Source organism: Chrysochloris asiatica, unplaced genomic scaffold (assembly GCF_000296735.1).
Source record: "Chrysochloris asiatica unplaced genomic scaffold, ChrAsi1.0 scaffold00154, whole genome shotgun sequence".
Taxonomy (NCBI): Eukaryota; Metazoa; Chordata; class Mammalia; order Afrosoricida; family Chrysochloridae; genus Chrysochloris; species Chrysochloris asiatica.
This window is the reverse complement of record NW_006408672.1, coordinates 3712248-3733795: the sequence shown is the minus strand read 5'-3', so window position 1 is coordinate 3733795 and position 21548 is coordinate 3712248. Positions and strand designations below refer to the sequence as shown.

At 47.4% G+C, this 21548-nt stretch overlaps 1 protein-coding gene across 1 annotated transcript in view; it reads right to left on the bottom strand.

Moving 5' to 3' along the window:
• Positions 1 to 1515: 1515 nt before the first annotated feature.
• Positions 1516 to 21548, bottom strand: part of RIPK4 (receptor-interacting serine-threonine kinase 4) — a 27611-nt gene continuing 7578 nt past the window's right edge. The window contains exons 2-8 of the mRNA XM_006870855.1: positions 18408 to 18699; positions 11188 to 11336; positions 9341 to 9390; positions 7036 to 7194; positions 6135 to 6238; positions 3066 to 3330; positions 1516 to 2699 (exon numbers count right to left, since the gene is read on the bottom strand). Of these exons, the coding sequence (XP_006870917.1) occupies positions 1516 to 2699; positions 3066 to 3330; positions 6135 to 6238; positions 7036 to 7194; positions 9341 to 9390; positions 11188 to 11336; positions 18408 to 18699 (2203 nt within the window). The remainder of the gene's footprint in view (positions 2700 to 3065; positions 3331 to 6134; positions 6239 to 7035; positions 7195 to 9340; positions 9391 to 11187; positions 11337 to 18407; positions 18700 to 21548) is intronic.

Genomic DNA, 21548 nt, shown 5'->3' with positions numbered 1-21548 from the left:
AGTAGAAGAGTAATGTACTTTGCTTTATTGACATCAAACAACTTGTTTTGTCTTCCACAAAATCTATATAACAGTAGTATCACATAGTAAAAGCACAATGAGGCATATTAAAACATAGCCAGTTCTAAACAGCCTGGATATTTCCTGTCATAGAAAAGAAGTATCCTGCAGGTAGACTCACATTAACATACATGGTACATTAATATCAATCTCTGTATCAAACACTAGGCCACAGGGTGTGGTTTGCATACAGGGCCAAGGATTGCAACCAACTCATTCTAACACCATTCAGAAGGCTGATATATATGACAATGACATTATGGAACTGGATAATTGACCTTTTAGATCCAAGTCCTAGAGTCACCTAGGAGTCTTGGAAGACTCCTAATGGTTGCAGCCATTGGTAAAACAAGTCAGCAAACCCCTGTGGGACCCCAAAACAGTATCACTCAAGACAATCAACCACCTTACCAAAAACGAAAGCTGGAAAGAAACCAAAGGAGTGATGTGGTTCATCTGACTAGGTAATACTGTTTTTTAGTATAAAATGGAGGTTAGAAAGTCAACACACTTTTAAATGACTTTTTATGAACTTAAAATATTTAACTCTAGACTAAAGGAATATTTTATGCAACAAAAAGAGAATGCCAAGGAGTCTTATTGGTATAAGTACATGGCCATCAATAAGACAAGTTTGAAATACAAATTTGCAAATGAAAGAGGCAGTAAGGTCATTGCTTTTCTGAAAAAATAACCAACCTTATTCTCTAACTTGTTCTTTACAGAAGAGACTACCCAATGTTATGAACCTTTAACAGATTTAAAGCAAGAGTTTATAATCATGTTCATCTATTAAAGATACTTTATAAAACAAGAATTCCACAAAAAATTTCTAACAGGCTTCTTTGCCTGGCTGCTGTATATGAAGATCAAAACACAGCCCCTCCTATACCTCTTCTCCCCAATACTGATGTGCCTGAATAACCAGAGGTGGCGTCTCTTGGTGACAGAGTACACTCAAGCCTGTCAGTGACTTTGTCACCAAGGACCCAGCATCATGGACCTGTTAGGAACATGAGAGCACAACGAAATGACTCTGACCCATCATCTCTTCCAACACTGGATTTGTTGACCAGCAGATGGGTCAACAGCCAAGTAAAATCTAGCCAACTTCAGTTGGAGGGCAGTACACCCCAGAGGATGGCACTGTGCAGGACCGGGTAGTATTTCATTCTGTTGTACACAGAGTTGCTATGTGTTGGAACCAACTTGACAACACCTAACAACAACAACCAAGAAGATGCCTGGTACATAATGGAGACACTACACAGCCAACTCCCTCTTGGCAGTGCCCCAATGCTGTCTCACCCTGTGAGTCCCCCACTTGTCCAGTGTTTCAGCTAGACCCTGACAAGCACAGCTTCCCAACCTGTGTGGCATTGTTCTGTCCCTGCAGCAGAACACAACTATAGGACAAGAGTCCCAAACAGACGCTGGACTTCGTGGGGGGACAGGCTAGGTTTTACTTCTTCGGAGGAGTGTGGACACAGGGCTGTGGTCAGGTGATCCACCCAGCTGCTGGCCGCCCTGGAACTTGAGGCTCTGTAGGTTAATGTGGGCCCCGTGCTTGAGGAGCACAGCCACTGTCTTTGCATGCCTACCCTGAGCGGCCAGGTGCAGAGCACTGAGACCCCGGTCATCATTCAGGTTGATGCTGGCAGCACTGACCAGCTCCTCCACCACCTCCGAGTGTCCATGAGCGGCGGCCAGGTGAAGGGCCGTCTGGTTCAGTGGTCCACGGGCCAGCACATTGGCTTTCTCCTCCACCAGCAGCTTTACAGTGGCGAGGTGTCCATTCCGGGCGGCCAGGTGCAGAGCCGTGCAGCCCTCGGTGGTGAGCGCCTCCTTCTCAGCACCACGGTGCAGGAGCAACCTCGAGGTGCTTGTGTGGCCAGTCTCAGCGGCCACGTGCAGAGGCGTCTGCGAGAGCTGGTTGTAGATGTTGACATTGGAACGCAGGTCAATGAGGATGCGGGCCACACGGTAGTGCCCACGCTGGGCGGCCAGGTGCAGGGGTGTCCTCCCGTCTAGCGTCTGGGCATTCACACTCACGCCTGGCTGCTTGGCCAGCAGCTTCACAATGGACAGGTGGCCCTGCCAGGCGGCATAGTGCAGTGGGACCCAGGCATCCTTGCCCTGCAGGCCAGCGTCCACACCGCGGCGCAGCAGGATTCGCACGATGCTCTCCTGGCCGTGCTGACAGGCCACGTGCACAGGTGTGCGGCCCTCGCAGTCTGCCTCGTCGACAGAGGCATTCTTCTCCAGTAGCAGCCGCGTGCTGGTCTCGTCCCCGTTTTGGGCAGCGAAGTGCAGGGCTGTCCACTGGTCTTCATCCTTGGCGTTGACACTGATTTTGCGGGCCAGCAGCAGTTCCACGACACCTCGCACCCTCCGCTCGACAGCCAGGTGCAGGGGCGTGGAGCCCTTCCGGTTGGTCAGGTTGGGGTTGGCATTGTTGAGTAGGAGCCACTTGACACACTCTTCCTGGCCAGCCTCCACAGCCAAATGCAGGAGGCTGGCACTGCCCTCCAGGACCAGGTCCACATCCTGGGGCAACAGGATCTTCATCAGCCGGCTGGTGTCCCCACACATGATGGCATCCACCAGCTTCTTCTTCTGAATGTCTGTGGTGCTGAGCTCTGCAGGGAGAGGAGACACAGGGTCAGCAGGGCCAGGGGCACACTGGCTTCACCCTCCATCCACTGGCTTTACTCACAGGTCCCTCAATCTGCAAACCTGAGGCCAGCACCCACACCTGACTGGGTACAGGTAAGACTCTATCTTACAGCCAGGTGACTCGGCCAGGACACACCTCTGGATCTGTGCCCAATAAGTTGACAACAGCAAAAACACCCCAAATCAATTAGTGAAGGGAGAGAGAATTACAGTCAAGAACTTGGATGGCTGGCACTTTCCAGTTGTTGTGACTCTTCCATCCTGTCCCTTCCCTTCAAGCTCAGGAATCAGCTCCTAAGTTCTCAGGGCACACAGTGCTCTCCACTCACCACCTGTTGAGGGCTCCCGCTCAAAAGACAAGGACAAGGACCCTCTGGATGAGAAGGCAGAATCGACGGAAGAGACCCCCGAGAGCCTTTTGCCGCTGCTCGATGAGGGGAGTTTGGATTCTGAGGAGCTGCGGCTGAGCTCTTCCGGGCCCTCGATGGTCTGAGAAATCCCAGAGTCCAGCTGCGATAACAGCTCAGAGAGGCTGTAGTCATTATCAAGTGCTGGGGCCGAGGCACGCTTGAGGGGCGTGGACGCAGGCATCACCTGCAAGGGGTGCAGAGAGGAAAATGAATGAAGATCCCAACATCTCTCGCTTGGCCCATCCAGGACACAAATGTGGAAAAGCAAGGGGAATTATGGATTGAATTGTGTGTCTCCCAACAAAACCACCAATCATTAAACACTCAACTATTAGCTAAAAGGTCAGTGGTTCAAACACAACCAGAGGCACCTCAAGAGATAGGCCTGACAGTTCTGCATGGGACAACTCCTGGGTCTCCAGGAAATGGAACCTACTCCATGGCAACTAACAACATCTGTGGATGTAATTCCATCGGGGGAGGGGAAGAGGATTTTCTTCATTTTGTAATGAAGCCATATCATCAGATAGGGTGAGTTTTAAGTCAATCACTTTAGAGATAAGCAAGGAAGTGCAAATGGGGGGAAGATAAGGGGCAGGCTACAAGAAGATCACCAAGGAACAAGGACCATCCCCCAGAGCCAACTCCCCTATAGCCAGGTACCCTGAATTTGGACTTCTAGCCTCCTGAACTGTAAAAAAAATGTTTCTGTTTGATAAAGCCACCCATTGTGGTATATCTGTTACAGCAATACTAGGATATTAAGACAATGGGCAAGAGGAAGAAGAGACTATCACCTACGTGCAGTCAATAAATAAGGCAGAGAATTCAATCATTTTGGTTAATTGAATTCTGTGTAATTCATGCATACACACACACTGGGGAGCTTCAGATGACTGAAACAAGAGTGACTTGACAAAAACAGAAAGTCCTGTTCCAGATTATAGTGGCAGAGGTTACATGAGGTTCTCATTATCATTCAGACAAAAGGCACAACTGGAGCAAGCTGGACTTTATCCATCTAGAAAAAGGGAGTGAGTGAAAAACACCAGGACAGAGATGTGCAACCCTTCTTTGTCCTTCTTGTCATCTGCTATAAAATGGGCCCCCAACTCATGAAGACCCCATGCACAATGGAACGGAACACTGCCCAGTTCTGTACTGTTCCTGTGAATGGTTGGGGTATCAGATTATTGTGACCCATTGTTTTCAGTGGCTAAGTTTTGCAAGCAGTTCCCCAGGCTTGCCTTTCTGGTCCATCATAGTGACGTGCAGACTCTCTCTCTCAGCCCTGTGGTTAGCAGTCCGGTGCCTACCCTTCAGTGCCACCAGAGCTCCTATTGCCTCCTGCTCCTAGAGCCATTTGTTGCTGTCGTTAAGTGCTGTCTAGTTGGATGCGAGTCACAGTGACCCTGTATAGGGTTTCCGAGGAGCAACTTGCAGGTTTGAGCTGCCAATCTTGCAGTTAGCAGTTTAGTGTTTGTCCCCCAATGCCACACCAGAACTCCTTTGTTATTGTTGTGAAGTACCATGGAATCAGTCCCAACCCACTTCAATCCTGTAAAGGGGTTTCTGAGGCTATAAATCCTCCTTTGTTGCTAAGTGCCATTGAGTCCGTTCCAACTCATAGCAACCCTGTATAGGGTTTCCAAGGATAGACTGCTGAGTTTCAACTGTCACCCTTAAGATTCAAACCAACCTGGTGGTCTAGTGCTTTATCCCGCAGCACACCAGGACTCCAAATCCTCCTTTGTTGTTGTTGTTAAGTGCCATGGAGTTGGTTCTGACTCATAGCAACTCTGTAAAGGGTTCTGAGGAGCAGCTGGTGAGTTTGAACCACTGACCTTGCAGCTCAAACAACCCAGCAGTCCAGTACACTATCCTACAGCACCACACCAGGACTCCTCCTTTAGAGTCCTGCAAATCTGGCTTAGGGGCTGAATGTGGACAGTGGCAAGGGGATGAAGACTAGCTGCCAGGACAACATGACCGTGCAACCCAGGAGAGATCCATCTATCAGGCGATGAGCAGATTTCTGCTGAGTGCTGAGAACATGCCCATGACTCATGACGCTTCCCAGATTCACGCCCATTTACTACCAATCCCTCTCCTCTTTGGAACCAGCAATACTCAAGAGCCTGATCTGTCCTTAACTTTGCTCCTTTCTGCATTCAGTCATACCCACTTGTTGGTTGCCATCTTTTTTATCAGGGGCCAGGGCTGACTCTCGCATGGCCACCTTTGCTCCCTGGCCTCACAGATCAGACAGTGGGTGTGCCCTGCAGGCTACTTATCTCCCAGCCTTACATTGACAGCCTAGAATCAACTGCCCAATATTAGATAACACGCTACAAATTTAGTTTATTAGGCCTTCTGCTCCTGCTAAGACTGAAAACGTACAGAGTCACTATGAGTCAGAACTGACTTAAAAGCACTTAACAAACAATTAACTTAAAATGTACTAAGACAGTCTGAGCATTTGGAAGTTCTCGTTGCATCTGAAACACCTTATGTGGTATTCAATAAAAGAACCACATTGTACCACATTTTTTCCCCCTTAAAAAAAGGAGCCCAAATGCCCAAACCAGAGGTACAAAGACACCCAGACTCCTGCAATCCAGATTACAAGCCACCCTCCTTCCCTGAAATGGGCCCAGAGGCCAGCTCGTACAATCCATTAAGAGCATCCGGTGTACAGCTACTGAACACCTAGTCTGGTGTGAACAACACAGGATTAACTACATGGAAATTGGGTGGGGGGGCACAGAGAACAAGTCAGGAGTCATGTGGCTGACTGGGGGGGTGTACACCCTGCACCAGACACAGGTCACATGATAGGCTCAGTAACACAGCCACCCTCCGACGGAGGACCCACCACAGCATCAATATTATTTGGAGAACCAAGAGGAGTCACAGTGGGAAGACTCAGACACAAAGCTAATGACACCAACAGACACCCATGACACCTCTGAGAAGACCCCAATTTACCTCACTCTTGGCCTCCGGGGGACGTTTTGCATCTAGATCCTGAGCTGTTTCTTTCACTTCATCATCGGGCTTTTCACACAAGTCCTCAGTCTCAGAAGTAATTTCTTAGGGGAGAAAACATAAAGGGACATGTTAGTCAGACAATCACCTCCCTGAGTACTCTACCTCCAAGACTAATCGCAGGAACAGAGGGGCAGCAGCCCCAAACTGTGACGTCACCGAGGATGAGCAGTGGGCTCCTTGAATCTCTCAAATAGAGTTGGCCGCACCAGACCACCCTCACCAGGAGCTTCCCCACAGCCGCTCTGCAGACTGAAAAGTAGGAGCCAGTCTTCTCCAAGACCCTAAATAAAGGAACTTTCCTCAGGAAAAGCCCAACTAGACAGGCTGTGGCAGGGTAGGAGGCGGTCCCCACCTCATCTGTGCTGTCATCCTTCCCTGTGCATTTTAAATGCACTGGTCACTTTCAATGTAATCAGGTTAATTCCCTTACCAAGTGACACATCTGGTCTAAGGAAACAAGACCCATACTGAAGTGCTCTGGAAACCCTGAGGCCCTGTCTGATCAGACTCCTAAACACACACCACTGTATCAGGACATGAAATATACAGGCTCCTCAGGGCAGCAAACCCAGCCCTGGGAGTTGCCTGTGTGGCTCCGGACAGTCATATTCCCATTGTGATTTTGAGGGCCACAGGAGGTGCGTGATCCATCTGTTGGTGCAGGGTGGTATTGGTCCGCCTGTCTGTCTGCACATGGGCCCAAGCCTGCTGCTAACTTTTGACCCTAAGACCTAGGCAGAAAACTTTTTCTTCCACAATGCCAGCAGAAGAGGACAGCAGTACCATTTTGCAAGGAGCTCAGTGCTAGGTAAAAGACTGGCTGGTGGCGCCCACTCACCTTGGAAAGTGGGCCTGGCTTGTGGGTCATCCAGCCAGCACCGCTGCATGAGGCGGATCAAGTTGCTGCAGGCTCGAGGCCGGGGTCTGCAGACAGGGGGAAGCTCAGGACGGTGCCCCTTCACCACCTTCACCATAATGTGCAGAATGTTCTTCTCCTCTGCAAAGGCAAGGTGCACAAGTCACAACAGCTCTGGGAACTGAGGGATGGGGAGCTTATCTGCAATAAGAAGCAGGGACCGTGGGAAAGCACCCAGAGGCACACTCTGTGCCGCCCATCCACAGGCTCAGCACTGGGGAACGATGCTTCCTCTTCCCAAGATACACAGCCCTCTTTAGCCCTTGTTCTTACAGAGCACACATCTTCTCCTAACTTATTTTCAAGGATTAGGATTTACCAAATGGAATCAGGGCTCTTTATCACAGAAGAGATCTTCCTGGGCCTCTAACTCAAAGGAAAAGCAGCTTCAAAGGAGGAAAATATCTGACGAGGCATGTTCTCAAGTGGCCCATGCCTGCCCAACAACGTCAAACGAATAAATCACAGCATCGGCAGTATCCAACATCCAAATGGCACAAATCTCCCTAACATGGTGAGAAAATTCTTCCTGAATCCCAACTCCTGCCATAAACCACAACACCCTCCCACCCCTACGTCCCCATTAGCTTCCAGTGAACCAGTCCCAAAGCCCACGATGTTCACCTTAATCAGTGAGTGGGTAGGACAACACACACAAAAGCTTTGTTATTGAGGGGGCAGAGGCTGAAGCTCTACTTCAGTTGGGAGTGGCTCAGGGGGACCCTCACTGGGCCAGTTTTCTCTGGTCAGCTTCAAATCACACTGTCCATCAGCCTGAGCTCTGAGCTCTTAACACTCCCCCACTGTCCATCAAGCCTGAGCTCTGACCTCTTAACACTGCCCGTGGGAAGGGAACTCTTTGGAGAGGCAGGTTGACACACATCAGCAGGTATGGAAAATTGGCCCAAAGTCCCCAAGAACTGCCAGATCCTACACTGATGTCTTGTTTCATTTCCCCATTAAATCTTGTGTCCTCATACTTCTAAGTATCCACACATGGTTCCCATGACAATTGAGCTTTCCAAATGACAAGAAATGATATGTCTGGACTATTCTCTGCTCCTCAATAAGAAGTGCTGTTAAACGTTGGCACCTTTAAGTACCTTATCGACCAAGCAATAAATGCGAGGGGGCCCCCTTCTCAACTTTCTGTACCATATGCCAGCTTCAGGCATCACTTCTACCAGAGAATTGTAAAGTCAGTGGTATGCTGACCAGTTGAAGAAAATTCATGGAGGGAAATGAGCAGTTATGCTAGAAAAAGGGGCAAGATAATGTAACTGCAGCCTTGTTAGAATATTCTATTCTTTCTAGAGGGAAAGAAAATCCCTAAGATATTTAAATGTGATATGCTAAGTTCCCTTCCGGTCTAGCATGGAACTTTAACAGACTCTCCTAGTCTATGACTGTATCAATGATCACAAAGAAGGTACAAGACCAGGCAATGTTTCTGTCTGTCTTTCTGTCTGTCTCATGCATTAGGGTGCCATGAGTCGGAGCAATGAACAATTACAGCCTCACAACCAGCGAGTGACTCTCCAGACCTATTGGTCACCTTGTGATTTTGAGCTGTATTTTTAGCTGTGATCTTGTGACTGCACGAGATTTAACGGGAAAGTGAAACAAAACATACATGTGGGATCTGGCAGCTATCAGCAACGTTGGGCCAATTTTCCACACCTTCTGATAGCATCTACCTGCCTCTCTCTCCAAGAGCTCCCTTCCCACGGGTGTGTTGGGCACTGGGGTGTGTGTGTTGGCAACTCAGGAGGGAGGGGGTGTTGAGAGTCGGAGGGGGGGCGCTAGAAACAGGAAGGAGGAGTTAAATGACTATAGAAGAAAAGGCTCCCTTTCTCCAATGAAGCCAAAAGGATTCTCAATTCTTTAATCAAGGGATCTAACTATGGTGACAGGAATTACAACAGTGCCTTCCCAGAAGGGGAGGAAGATGTTAAAGTTCTGGGTAGTGGCGACCCAGTGCACACATCTGTCTACATGAACAGAACCCTTCAGATCTGTGTCCTTTCCTGTAGGTAGATTATACTGCAAGAGTGTTCTGTTAACAGAGGGGTGGTCTCCCTGCAGACTGTTGGGCAGAACAGAGCAGTCCCAGCCCAGGTGTGTACAGGATGGACCACAGGTACCATCTGAAAGCAGGAAGAGTATGATGGTACCCCATGAGCTCCCAAGAGACAAATGCAGCACACCAAAAGAGAGGTCCACTCACCTGCAAACGGTTTCTTCTGTGTGAGTATCCCCCAGAGAACGATGGCAAAGCTGGAAGAGAGACCAGACTCATGAGCATCTTATAACCCAGATCCCCAAATAAAGTACAAAACTTTCACAGCAGAGAGAGAAAGACAAAACCACCCTAAGAAATGACACCAAGTTATTTCTCATGAATTTTTACAAAGAAAAAAAAAATTTCTTATCATGAAACCTGCCCTATAGCCAGCTCAACTGCTAAATGAGCTGCAAGTCACCCTTCCACCTGAGAAACGCCATAGGGGATTCCCATCTGGAAGGTACTCAAGTATTCAACAACTAAATGGACAAATGAATGAAGGGCAACTCATGTCTCCTCTCTTCTTTCTCCTTTCTACGGCTTGATTCCTTCACCACACAGATCAAAATGCTCCCAACTGTGGCTCTGGGCTCTATGAGCCTAGCTAGCTTAGATTTCATCAATGAGATGGTAAAGGAATCTCTTTCTTTCTCTCTCTCTCTCACACACACACACACACACACACACAACATCAGGAGGCAAACCAGCTGGATGCCACAAAGCCCCATTTTTGGATGTTAGAAAATCAACCTATCTAATAACTATTCTGGGTATACCAAAGAAAGAGAACTTAAGCCTAATTAAGCAAAAATAAAAAATAGTCTGATAATCAGTAGGACAAAAATGAAACCACTGCGCACAAAGTCCTGAGTGACGGGCTTATAGACAAGTGAGGATTCTCCCTTTAAGCTTAAATTTACAAGTTCAAAAGTTTACAGTCTCAACTCTAAAATAAAAAAGTGACTCTTTATTTTCCCCAAATTCTACAAGCCAGGGCTAGTTCTAACAGCGCACAGCTCAAAGGCTCAGCTCAGCACCTGGACAACAGCGACTGCCAAACCAGTCAGCCGGGACTCAGGCGGGCAATGATGACAACTAAGCAAAAGCCAAGTGACTCAGGACTTAGGGTCAGAGTCTCAGTGGGTACCAAGAGAACACATGAGGACTTAAGTGCAAGCTTGCTCACTCCTCCCTCTTTTCTTCTCCAAAAAGTGTGAGTGATTAAGACCTTTACAATTTGAAGAAGAAAGGGAGCAAATGAGTTGGGGATTGTTCTCTAGGTACATAATTCCCACTGGCTTAGAATAGCCTCAAGGGTGTCTACATTCCCATGACCAGGGTAAGAGAGTGAGGAAGGTGAGCCGCTGGGCCCAGGAAGACTGAAAGAATGATGGCAGCAGTGGTGGTTAAGTGGGAGTGTGCCATGGAGTCGGTTCTAACTCATAGCAACCCTGCATAGGGTTTCCTTAGCTGTAAATCTTTACAGGAGTAGAAAGTTTCATCTTTCTGCCACAGAACAGCTGGTAGTCTTGAACTGCTGACCTTGAGGTTAGCAGCCTGACTCGTAATCATCACGCTACCAGAGTTCCTTGAAAGAATGATGGTGAGGATGAATCCATATGGATCCACCCATGAGAGACACACTTGTATGTGAACATACACACACAGATCCTTCCAACAGACAAGCAATAAAATCCAGTTCATGAAAACACCAAAACTCTTATATGGTGGGAGTTAGTCTGTCTGGTTACATAACTGCCTCCAACGGGCACTCCCTCCCATAGCCCTCCTCCCAACTGGCACGCAGCTTCCACCCGTGGTCAGACTGAACACCCAGGAAAGAGATGGCCCTCACATCCCTGGGGAAGCCTGGATGCTTCCGCTAAGAGCATCCTAAATTCAACAAGTTCTCATCCCTTCATCTGGACCGAATCTCATCCTTGACAGGCGCAGTTTGCATTTGTGGGTGCATTGTCCAGATGTGGGTGGAAGGTATAAGTCTAACCCACCTGTATACATCATGCTTGGTGTCAAACAGCCGGCTCTTCTCACGGATGCGCTCTGGAGGGAGATAGGCGATGGTGCCAAACAGTCCGTCCATGCTGAGGTCGTGTGAGTGGGACAGCCCATTGCACTTGGCAAGCCCAAAATCAGAAATCTGCAACACAGGCCGAAAAGGCTGTTACCCTTCATCTGCAGCCTTACCAGGACAGGCGTCAGAGCTGACATTGGCTAACCAGTTGTCATGGAACTGGCCTTGACACGTGGCAACTCCATCTATGTAAGTGTAGAAAACTGTGTTCCACAGGGTTTTCAATGGCTAGTATTTCTTTTGAGGGGGAGAGGCAGGTCACCGGGACTTTTTTCCAAGGTGCCTCTGGGTTGGCTCAAACCTTCAACTTTCAGTTAATAGCTGAGTGCTCACCCATTTGTGCCACCCAGGAGCTCCTGACATTTTACTACATTTTATCAACAGCTTCAGAATACTTCTGCAGTGCCACCTAGGTCCCTAGGCTCTCCTGTGTACCAGAACTGGGGCAAACTAAGGAAGAAGGCAGCTCCTTGGGAGTTTTCCAGGGGTCCTGACTGTCCCAGGTAGTGCAGTCCTGTCCCAAGCAGGCAGCGACGGCTCAAGAAGAGTGACGCCTGAAACCACTAGAGTAATGCATTAGATTGATGGGGAGACGAGACACTAGACAGAACACTTTAAGGAAGATATTCACTAGCAATTACAACTTTACTCCTGGAAGGCATTATAGCTGCCACTACAGCTGACAGCCTAAGTAGAAAAAAACAAAACAGCCATTACCATCACATTCATTCAGACTCCTAGCACCCCATGTGTTATGGAGAAGAACCTTTGCACGCCATAGGGCTTAAAATAGCAGTCTGTAATCTTTTACCCCTTTCTTTTAATGAAGATAAAATTCACATATCACTAAACTCACCCTTTTCAAGGAACTCTGGTTTTTAGTATATCCACACTCTCATAGAACTATCGTGGCTACTGTTGCTAAGCGCCATCCAGTTGGTTCCAACTCATTGCAACCCTGTGTAGGGTTTTCGAGGAGTGGCTGGTGAGCCTGACCACCAACCTTGCAGTCCAGTCCAGCATGTTAACCCAGAGTGCCACACCAGGACTATTACAATCTAATTATAGAATAATTTCAACTCTCACGAAAGGAAACTTATATCCATTAGCAGTCCCTCGTACCTCCACCCCTGGCCACCACAATCTACTTTCTAGTGCTATGGATTTGCAACAGCTATAATCTTTATAAGGAGCTCTGGTAGCATAGTGGTTACGAATCGGGCTGCGAACCGCAAGGTCAGCAGTTCAAAACTACCAGCCGCTCCATGGGAGAACGATGAGGCTTTCTGCTCCCGTAAAGATTTACAGCCTCGGAAACCCTGTACAGGGTCGCTATGGGTCAGAACTGACTCGACGGCACTTAACAACAACAATAATAATATTCATGGAAGCGAATCAATGGACCTGTTTTTTTCTTCCCAGTAGCCTCATGGGCTAGGTTTGAACCACCAACCTTTATTTAGGTTAGTGGACAAGCTCAGACCATTTGAGCCACACAGGGTCAGCAAGCTGCAGATCGTGCAGGCCCAGAGCAGACATGTGAAGAGTCAGGTCTTTGTGCCAGGGCGACCCGGTTATGCAATCAGGCGTGGGAAGGGAGGGCAAGTGGCAACAGGTTTTTTGGGGGTTTGTTTTATTTTTTTTTTGTAAAGGGGAAGCACACCTTTGGGAGCTCTTTAAAGCAAACAAAACCCAAATCAAGCAGCCTCAGATGGGCCTTCTGTTCTCCACCCCAAAATTCTATCACTGATGGACACCTGTAGTCTCCTTCACCCAACCTGTGGTATTCCAGGAAAGGTCTGAGGGCATTTTCTCAGGCCTCAGGGGACATTAGGGACTTCAAGGCCCACAGTTTTCTTTTCTGTGAAGTGGGCACAACTAGAATGGTACAGACCCTCAGCCCTTCAGTCCCTGGTGGTGTGCCAGCCTTGCTCTCAGCTTCTTCCCTCCTGTGTAAACCAAACTCCTTTGAAGTCGCTGGCATTGTGTGTGGGATTAAGCCACAACTCATTAACATTAATGGGAACCAGGATCCACGTGGAAAAACGGCCCCTTTATGTTCTCCTTCAAGGCTTAGGGACTTTTTAAAGCCTTCTAATTAACTTCTGGGTTCCTCCTCCAACACATCTCCTGAGTGACAGGAAACGGGGCTGAGTCAGGTTTATGAGGAACCCATACTGGCCAAGCCCAGGTGAACCAGTGGGCCTGCTGTCACTACCAGCTGAATTGCAGGATTTGTAACTGGTGACTTGGTTCTTTAAGGGATCTCTGACCACATCTGTTGGGTGGAGATGGGAAGGAAGCTGGCGAGACAGGGCCTCACTTTCTGCAGCAGGTGACAGGGAGGGGGGGGCCGGCAGTGTGGGGGCCCAGGAGCACCAGAGCCCAATTCCATCTCTGGGCCCCTCGAGTTTCTACTTGTTCTATGACACTTAAGCCTCAGCAGCACTTGAAAGAACCCTCCGCCCTCTTGTAAGGAAATTGTTAATCTGCCAGAATAAAACCACCCCCAAAATCCCGCAAATCAGCCAGAAGCTGGGAAACAACTCTCAAAACGAGAGTCTACCAACAACAGGAACCTTTCAGTTTTAAAGTCACAATGAATGCTACAGAGCCACCAACCCTGCCATCTTTCTCAAAGTGCTAGTGTCTAAATGTTAGTGATTTACTCACACACCAGTCTTTAGATCCTTAGCAGTTTTATATGAAATTTTCACGAATTATTTATCTTTACACACACATGGTTGTTGTTAAGTGCTGTCGAGTCAGTTCTGACTCAAAGCAAACCGGTATTAGGTTACCAAGGAACAGCTGGTGGGTTTGAACTACCAACTTGTGGCTAGCAGTACAGCGCCACACCCGGACTCATACACACAGACACACATAAATATGAGGGGGCTTCTAAAAGTTTGTAGGAAAATGGAATTGAAGGATATGGCATTTTGTTCACAAACGTTTTGAAGTCCCCACATAAACACACACATATATACATACAAATGAACTAACAGCTTGTAACTATAAATTACATAACCATATTGGGCTGGGACATAGGAGTCTTTGCACCCAAAACTTCTCCCTCATCTATGGCCTTATTTCTATCAGATCTACTCAACCACTTCAATATGTAATTGGTAATGAGAAATGAAGTGTAAATTCTACACACAAAGTCTCTGGCATCAAAGTGTTAACTCCAAATTCAGAATTCCCTGATGGTGTCCGGCTTCTCCTGGGTCTCATCTCTGTCCACAGATGAACTCCATCAAACCAGTTGCCATTCAAGTCGATTGTCACTCATTGTGACACCATGGATTATTACATTACAGAGAACAGCGCTCCACTGGGTTTTCTGCTTTTTAAAGAGAAATAGACTGCTAGACCTTTCTTCTGTGGTACAGCTGAGTGGGTTCAAACCACCACCCTTTAGATTAGTGTTGTTGTTATTAAGTGTCATAGAGTCAGTTACGACTCATAGCAATGCTGTAAAGGATTTCCGAGAAGCGGCTGGTAGGTCTGAACCACTGACCTTGTGTCCCAGGGCATTATCCTGCCACACCACACCAGGACTTCTAGATCAGTGTTGTTAAAGTGCCAAGTCGGTTCCGACCCATAGTGACCTTGTATAGGGTTTCCAAGGAGCAGCTGGTAAGCTTGAACCACCAACTTTGCAATTCAAACCAAGTTTGAAGTCCCGTGCATTAACCCACAGTGCCATACTAGAGTGAGTGCAAATTATTCCCAACATCCAGGGATTGTTAACATTTGTCACTTGGCCTGTCCCATACTGGCTGGTGTCTTCCCTGGGTGGACCCTCAGCATCTCGATCACTTTAAACAGTAAATATAACTCACAAACACACTTTCACACACAGTACTGGGTTCACTTTGATGGAGAGCTCAGGTTCACCAGTGTCCGAGCACATAGACCCCTTGAGTCAAGATGGACAAGACTAATTACAGGACAGTTGGGGCTGTGCTTCCTTACACACAGAGACACGTTTAAACCACAGCAGAACATTCCCTTCATGTCTTCCTTGGAATATAGTCTTTTCTGGACAACTGGGCATAAAAATGCAGCCTGCAATTTCATACCGGGTCATTTTATTTTAAAGTTAAAATATGCTTATATGCTTATACTACTGATTACACAAATACTTCGAACTTTGCAAAGTAGACGGCTGCTGCAGAATTCAGTTCTAATAGCATCAGTACCAGTTGCTACCACATTGATTCCAATTCATGGCAATCCCCATGTGTGTTGGAGTAGAACTACACACCACAGGGCTTTCAAGGGTTAATTTTTCAGAAGTACATCATCAGGCTTTTCTTTTGAGAATATTGTGGGTGGACTTGAACCTCCAACCTTATGACTAGCAGCCTAGCTTCATTAATCATTTGCACTATCCAGGGCTTCCACTGTCTACACAAACAGGTCATAGATGAAGGAATAAGAATAGGGTTAGAATGGAAACCCATGAACTTATTTCAAGATTCCAAATAAGGTTTAACTGCTTCAGATAATTGCCCATTGAATATGTCCAATGGCAAACAAAAAGCTTTCAAGCCGTGTTTTCAGGAACAAAAGAGCTGACACTCGGAATCTCAAACCCAAACTCCTAGTGCCCTGTACACACCCAATTAGCAATTTCTAAGAATAAAAGAAACATGTTATGTAAATACATTTTTTCTGTTTGTTTTGAGACTTCCGTGATGGTGACTAACATGTCTGATTAAGAAGGGAGTTACACAAAGTACCCACCCTTCATGCACTTTGGGACAAGGCCCTCAGGGAGAAAGAGTGATAGCGTGGGACACAGCATCACCCCACTTCCCAACAAATCCTCGGTCAGGAAAGCGGTCCCCATGAAGGCTGTCCCCCACTCTCCTCTGAGTCACTTTCTGTTCTTTATTAGTGCACACTTTGGTTCTTTCCAGAGTCTTCAACCATTAATTAAGACACTCATAAAACCAGCAGCTGCAAACTCAGATGTTTATAAGGTGGAAAGAACATATTCTAACTAAAAGATGAAGAATCAACACAGGCATCACCTAAAAGGAAAGCAAGCCCCTGGCTTCTCAGGGGAGCACAGCACTCATTTCCTTCCCAAGCAAGGATTAAGTGGCTACTACATGACCCTGTACAGGGTCGCTATGAGTCGGATCTGACTCGATGACATTTAACAACAACAACAACGATGGCATTGGAGGACTCCTGATGTGGTGCTACAGGATAAGCACCGGGCTGCTAACCACAAGGCCAGCAGTTCAAACCCACCAGCCACTCTGCAAGAGAAAGATGGATGAAGCTGCTGCCGTAAAGATTTACAGTCTTGGAAACTCTATGTAGGATCACAGTGAGTCAGAATTGGCTCGATATGCCAGTGGGCTTTGGGTGGGTGATAAGCCATTGGTAGTTGAGTGGTAGAGTCTTGCCAGCCAATGCAGCTGTGTGTAGCCACCACCTACCTGCTTGCATGTTGCTATGATGTTGACAAGGTTTCAACAGAGCTTCCAGAGCAAGATGGGCTAGGACGAAAGGTCTGGAGATTTACTCCTAAAAATCAGCCAATGAAAATGGTACAACTACAACCAACCAAGGGGATGGCACAGGACCAGGCAACATTTGTTCCACCAAGAGTCAGGGGCTGAGTCAATGGTAGCTAATAACGAAAAGTGCTATCTTCTAACTCATCTTATTATTGAGAAATAACTAGGTAGAAGCACTTATACGTACTGTCCGGAGTGAAAACAGCCATGTCTATTGCTCCCTATAGCTCAGCAGAGAGCACAGTGGAAGCGTGCAGTATGCCTGTGAAGGAGGCACAGCCCATGTGCAATCTGTCTCTGGTCCCACCCTCATTTCACAGGTGAGGAGTTGAGGGCCAAGCACAAGAAAGGGCAGGGTTGGACCCTGAACCCAGGTCCCTTCTGTCCCTCAACCCAGCAAAGTGTCCCGCAAGTACTTTGGAATCCCCAGAGCACAGCAGCGAACTCCTCTGCCTGCTCCCTAAGGAATCTGGGGTGTTCTCTAGGTCACTGTGCTCCGTGGAAAATAAAGGGTGAAGCAACACGCAACAGTGTGGCCCAGCATCTGACCCACACTATTCCAAGAAGTGTGGACATCACAGGCTACCACAGACACAGACCACGGAACAGCCTTGGACACAAAATTCCTTCCAAAGGAGAAACTTATTTAAAGAAATACAGCCTCAAGCAGAAAGGACAATGCTAGCAACCGTCAATTCTGGGTGGCTGGCTGGTGCCTGGTTGTAAGTTATAGTATCCCTCATACTTTATGTTTTAGAAGCATCCCCCAAAGTAAAACTATACCCACAATGCTCCGCAGCCTCCATTTCAGAGAGCCCCCACATTCCCACCAGCCTCACCCCTGAAGCTACTGGTGGGAAATACATCCCTTAACCTTGTAGCCCAAGATCTTACCTGCTAATGATGTCTGACACACAGTCTGATTTCTGACCCTAACTAATCTCTTCAAGACCAGAGTCGCTGGTAGTATAAACCGTTAAAGCACTCAGCTGCTAAGGTTGGAAGTTCAGGTACACCAGAGGTGCCTTGGAAGGGCTACTTTCAACAAATCAGTCACTGAAATCCACACAGAGCACAGTTCTACTTAAGACATTCACGGGGTCACCATGAGTTGGATTCGACTCAATAGAAACAGTAGGACCAGAATCCACAATCTCTTTCTCCAAGATGTCCACCAAAAAGTACAGTCATGTGCCTAGATTTAAAGCAATGACGCCTGTATTCATAAGGGTCCATTTTCCAACCGTAACATGGTTCAAAATTACTGAATATCTTATGTAGAGAAAGGCATTTGGTTAAAGTCCTTTCTCCCAGAAACCATCTCTTTTTCTGCCCATGTACAGAATTTAACTGGAGTGGTATAAAAGGATTAATACTTGGCCACTAATCAAAAGGTTGGTGGTTTGAGTCCACTCTTGAAAGAAAACCCTGTTGAGTGTAGTTCTACACAATGAGGTTGCCATGAGTTGACATTAACTTGATGGCCACTGGTTTTTAAAACAGAAATTATGGTTCCATGTCTCAGCAGCATTGGATCTGCACTGGACAGCCCCCTTAACCCCCTTACCCCTGCTCAGCCCAGGCAAGCACCTACCTTAACGTGGTAGTGGGCATCCAGCAGGATGTTGGCGGGCTTGAGGTCCAGATGAAGGAGTGGCGGGGACATGCAATGTAGGAAGTTCATGCCCACCGCGGTCTCGTGGGTGATGCGGAAGCGCAGCTCCCAGGGCAGCGGCTCTGAAGCCAGCAGTTTCTCCAGGGAGCCTGTCTCCATGTACTCCATGACCAGGCCCACAGGTTCTCGGCATATGCCGTACACAGGGAGAATGTAACGGAATTTGGCCATTTCCATCTTCTTGGCTTCTTCCAAGAGTTCCATGCGCTCCCTAAAAAAGTTCAACAGTATGAAAACCATGCAATGATCACCCCACACAGAATGAAGTACCCCAGAGCCAAGCAACAAGCAGCTGAATGTCACATAGTCAGATTCTAGGCCTTCCTAAAGTCTACAGTACGGAGGTTATTCAAACACACCTTCAGCATCATGAGGTCACTGCCAACGAGGAGAGAAATTCTAATTATTCTAATTATCTTAAGCACCAACAGTAGCGCCGAGCCAAGGCAAGCACTTGGGGCTGCAGAATCAGGTCTATGGTGATAATCCCCTTCCTGAGGTGAGGTTCCAACTCAAAGCTACTGTAGCTAATTATCTATCCTACGAACCCAACTCCCCTTCTTTTTGTAAGTGCCACACTTTGGTCAGCCCAATTACTCCTGAATTCAATCTCACACTTAAATGACTGGAACAGCAGGAGTCTACAGCAGGGTCACAAACTATGAGGGCCAAGTCCAGCAGGCCACCTGTTTTTGTAAATGCTGTTTCACTGGAGCACACCTACTTTCACTATTGTTCTATGTCTATTTTACACTACACAACAGCAGAGTTAAGAAGTTTTTTACCCTCTGGTCTCTCACAGAAAAAGTTTGCCAAGCCCTGGTCTAAGATCTCTACTCTAGTACAACTTGTGTCTGTGCAGACGGAATCCCAGGACAATGGTCTGTATGCGCTTAATGGGTCAGCAGTCTCCGTATGCACTCAGGAAAACAGGCTGCATTCCATGAAGGTACGTTCTGGACATGGACTAGGTCAGTGGCTTCCAAACCTGCACACAGTAGATAGTACCAGGGGAGTTCGTTGAAATGCAGATCCCCAGGCTCCACCCTTGGAGAAACTGGTTCTGCTGTTCTGGCTTGGGGCTGGGGAATCTGCTTTCCAATAAGCTCCTCCTCTGCAGGAAACTTCTAGAACATCTCTTGGAAAGACATGACCTACTGGAGCTGGGGGCTGAGGAGCATCTGAGCTACGGTCATGAGGTAGCAGACCAGGTGGCCTCCAGGTGATTTCTTCAGAATGCAGAGTCCAACACAGGCTTGTCCACAACCCACTGGGTTCTCACTGGTGTTCCTCCCAGAATTCCAACACTTCTTGCTTCTTTGTGGCGAATGCCGCTCTCAGAGCTAACCCTGCAGTAGCCGCTAGGAAGCCACTCAGCTGCTACCTGCTCCTACTTCCTGGCCTGCTGGAGAACTTGAACTGTGCCACCAAAGCACCTCCTTGAGACTAGAGCACGCTCCCAGGTCTCCCTTAAATTTATGCTGCTATCCAGCTGACCCAAACCAATGACAATCCCACCTGTGTCAGGGTACAAGTGTGCGCTATAGGGTTTGTCAATGGTTGATTTTTTAGAAGTACATTGCCAGACTTTCTTCCAAGGTGCCTCTGAGTGTACTTGAACCTCCAACCTTTTGGTTAGCAGTCGTATGTATTAACCGTGTGCACCATCCAATCCCCCCTGCACACTTCCCCCGCCCTCTGCCCCCATGATACTGTTTACCAAAAGTTCAACACTGCGATTCTGCCTGCGCTGAAATTCCCTTGCACTAGAAGAAGACTCTCTCAGCCTCTATAACTGCCGGTCCTATTCCTATAGCTGTGAACTGGGTCAAAGGTAAATACACGCATGCCAAGGGGCTGCTGGGGACTCAAGGCCGGAAACCTGCGGATCTCAACTAGGGGCAACTCTAATGCCCAGAGACATTTTTGGTTGTCAAAGCTCAGGGTAGCTATTGGCATCTGGTGTGTAGAGATCAGGCACACTGCTAAACATCCCACACATTGCACCGGACACTCCACAACAAAGGTTGAACCAGCTCAAAATGTCAGCATGCCAAGTTTCAGAACCCTTGGTTATTGCATTTTCAAAGGAATTTATAATAAACAAACCACATGTTGGAATTTAAGTAATCCTAGCACTTAAATCTAACTTGTTTTTAAAATTGTACCTTCATTTTAAACCATTTTTAATTAAGATTTATTATGGAAAGTGTTTGCTTAGTACCTACTATCTGTTACTCTGCACTGCTGCTAACCAAAAGTTCAATGGTTCAAACCCACCAGTCACTCTTTGGAAACCCTATTCAGGATCCTTATGAGTCAGAATGGACTCCATGGCACATAACAACACTAGCTATTAGGATTCATGATGAAAGAGCCCTCTTCCTGACTTACGTTTCCCTTTCAGAGGAGAAAATGTTTGTAGTTAGGTGCCATGGAACCCATTCGGACCCATAAAGATTCCATATGACAAAACAGAACTGCCCCATAGAGGTTTGTTGTTTGTTTGCTTTTCAGCTGGAATCTTTACAGCAGCAGATTGCCTCATCTTTTGCCCACAGATCCACTCGGTTGGTTCGAACCACCAACCTGTCACTTAGTAGCTGAGCACTAACTGTAACACCATAACTGTTACACCATAGGACTACCAGTAGATGGGTTATAATATACACCACCCCAGAAAGTGTAGTTAGAAGACCTAAGTGCTTTGGAGGAAAAGGATACAGCTGAGAGAATAAAGCAGGACTCTAATTTAGAGTGGGGGAACTGGACCCTGGGACACGTGTGGTGAAGGTAGGACAGCAGTAAACTGAAGGTAGGAGGGAAAAAGCCGGGTGTGTGGAAGGTACTCAGGTAACTCAATGCAAGAAAGAGCTCATGAGCACCGAGGCTCAGAGAAACAAAGGACCATAGAGCGGAAGCTCACTGGAGAATCTGAAGGCAGTCAGATTGGTGGGGACAGGGTCAAGCTTCACAAGATCTCCCAGGCCACAGGAGGACTTTGACTTTGATCTTGATTGATGGTTTCCAAGCAGTAACACTCCATTTAAATGGGCGGGG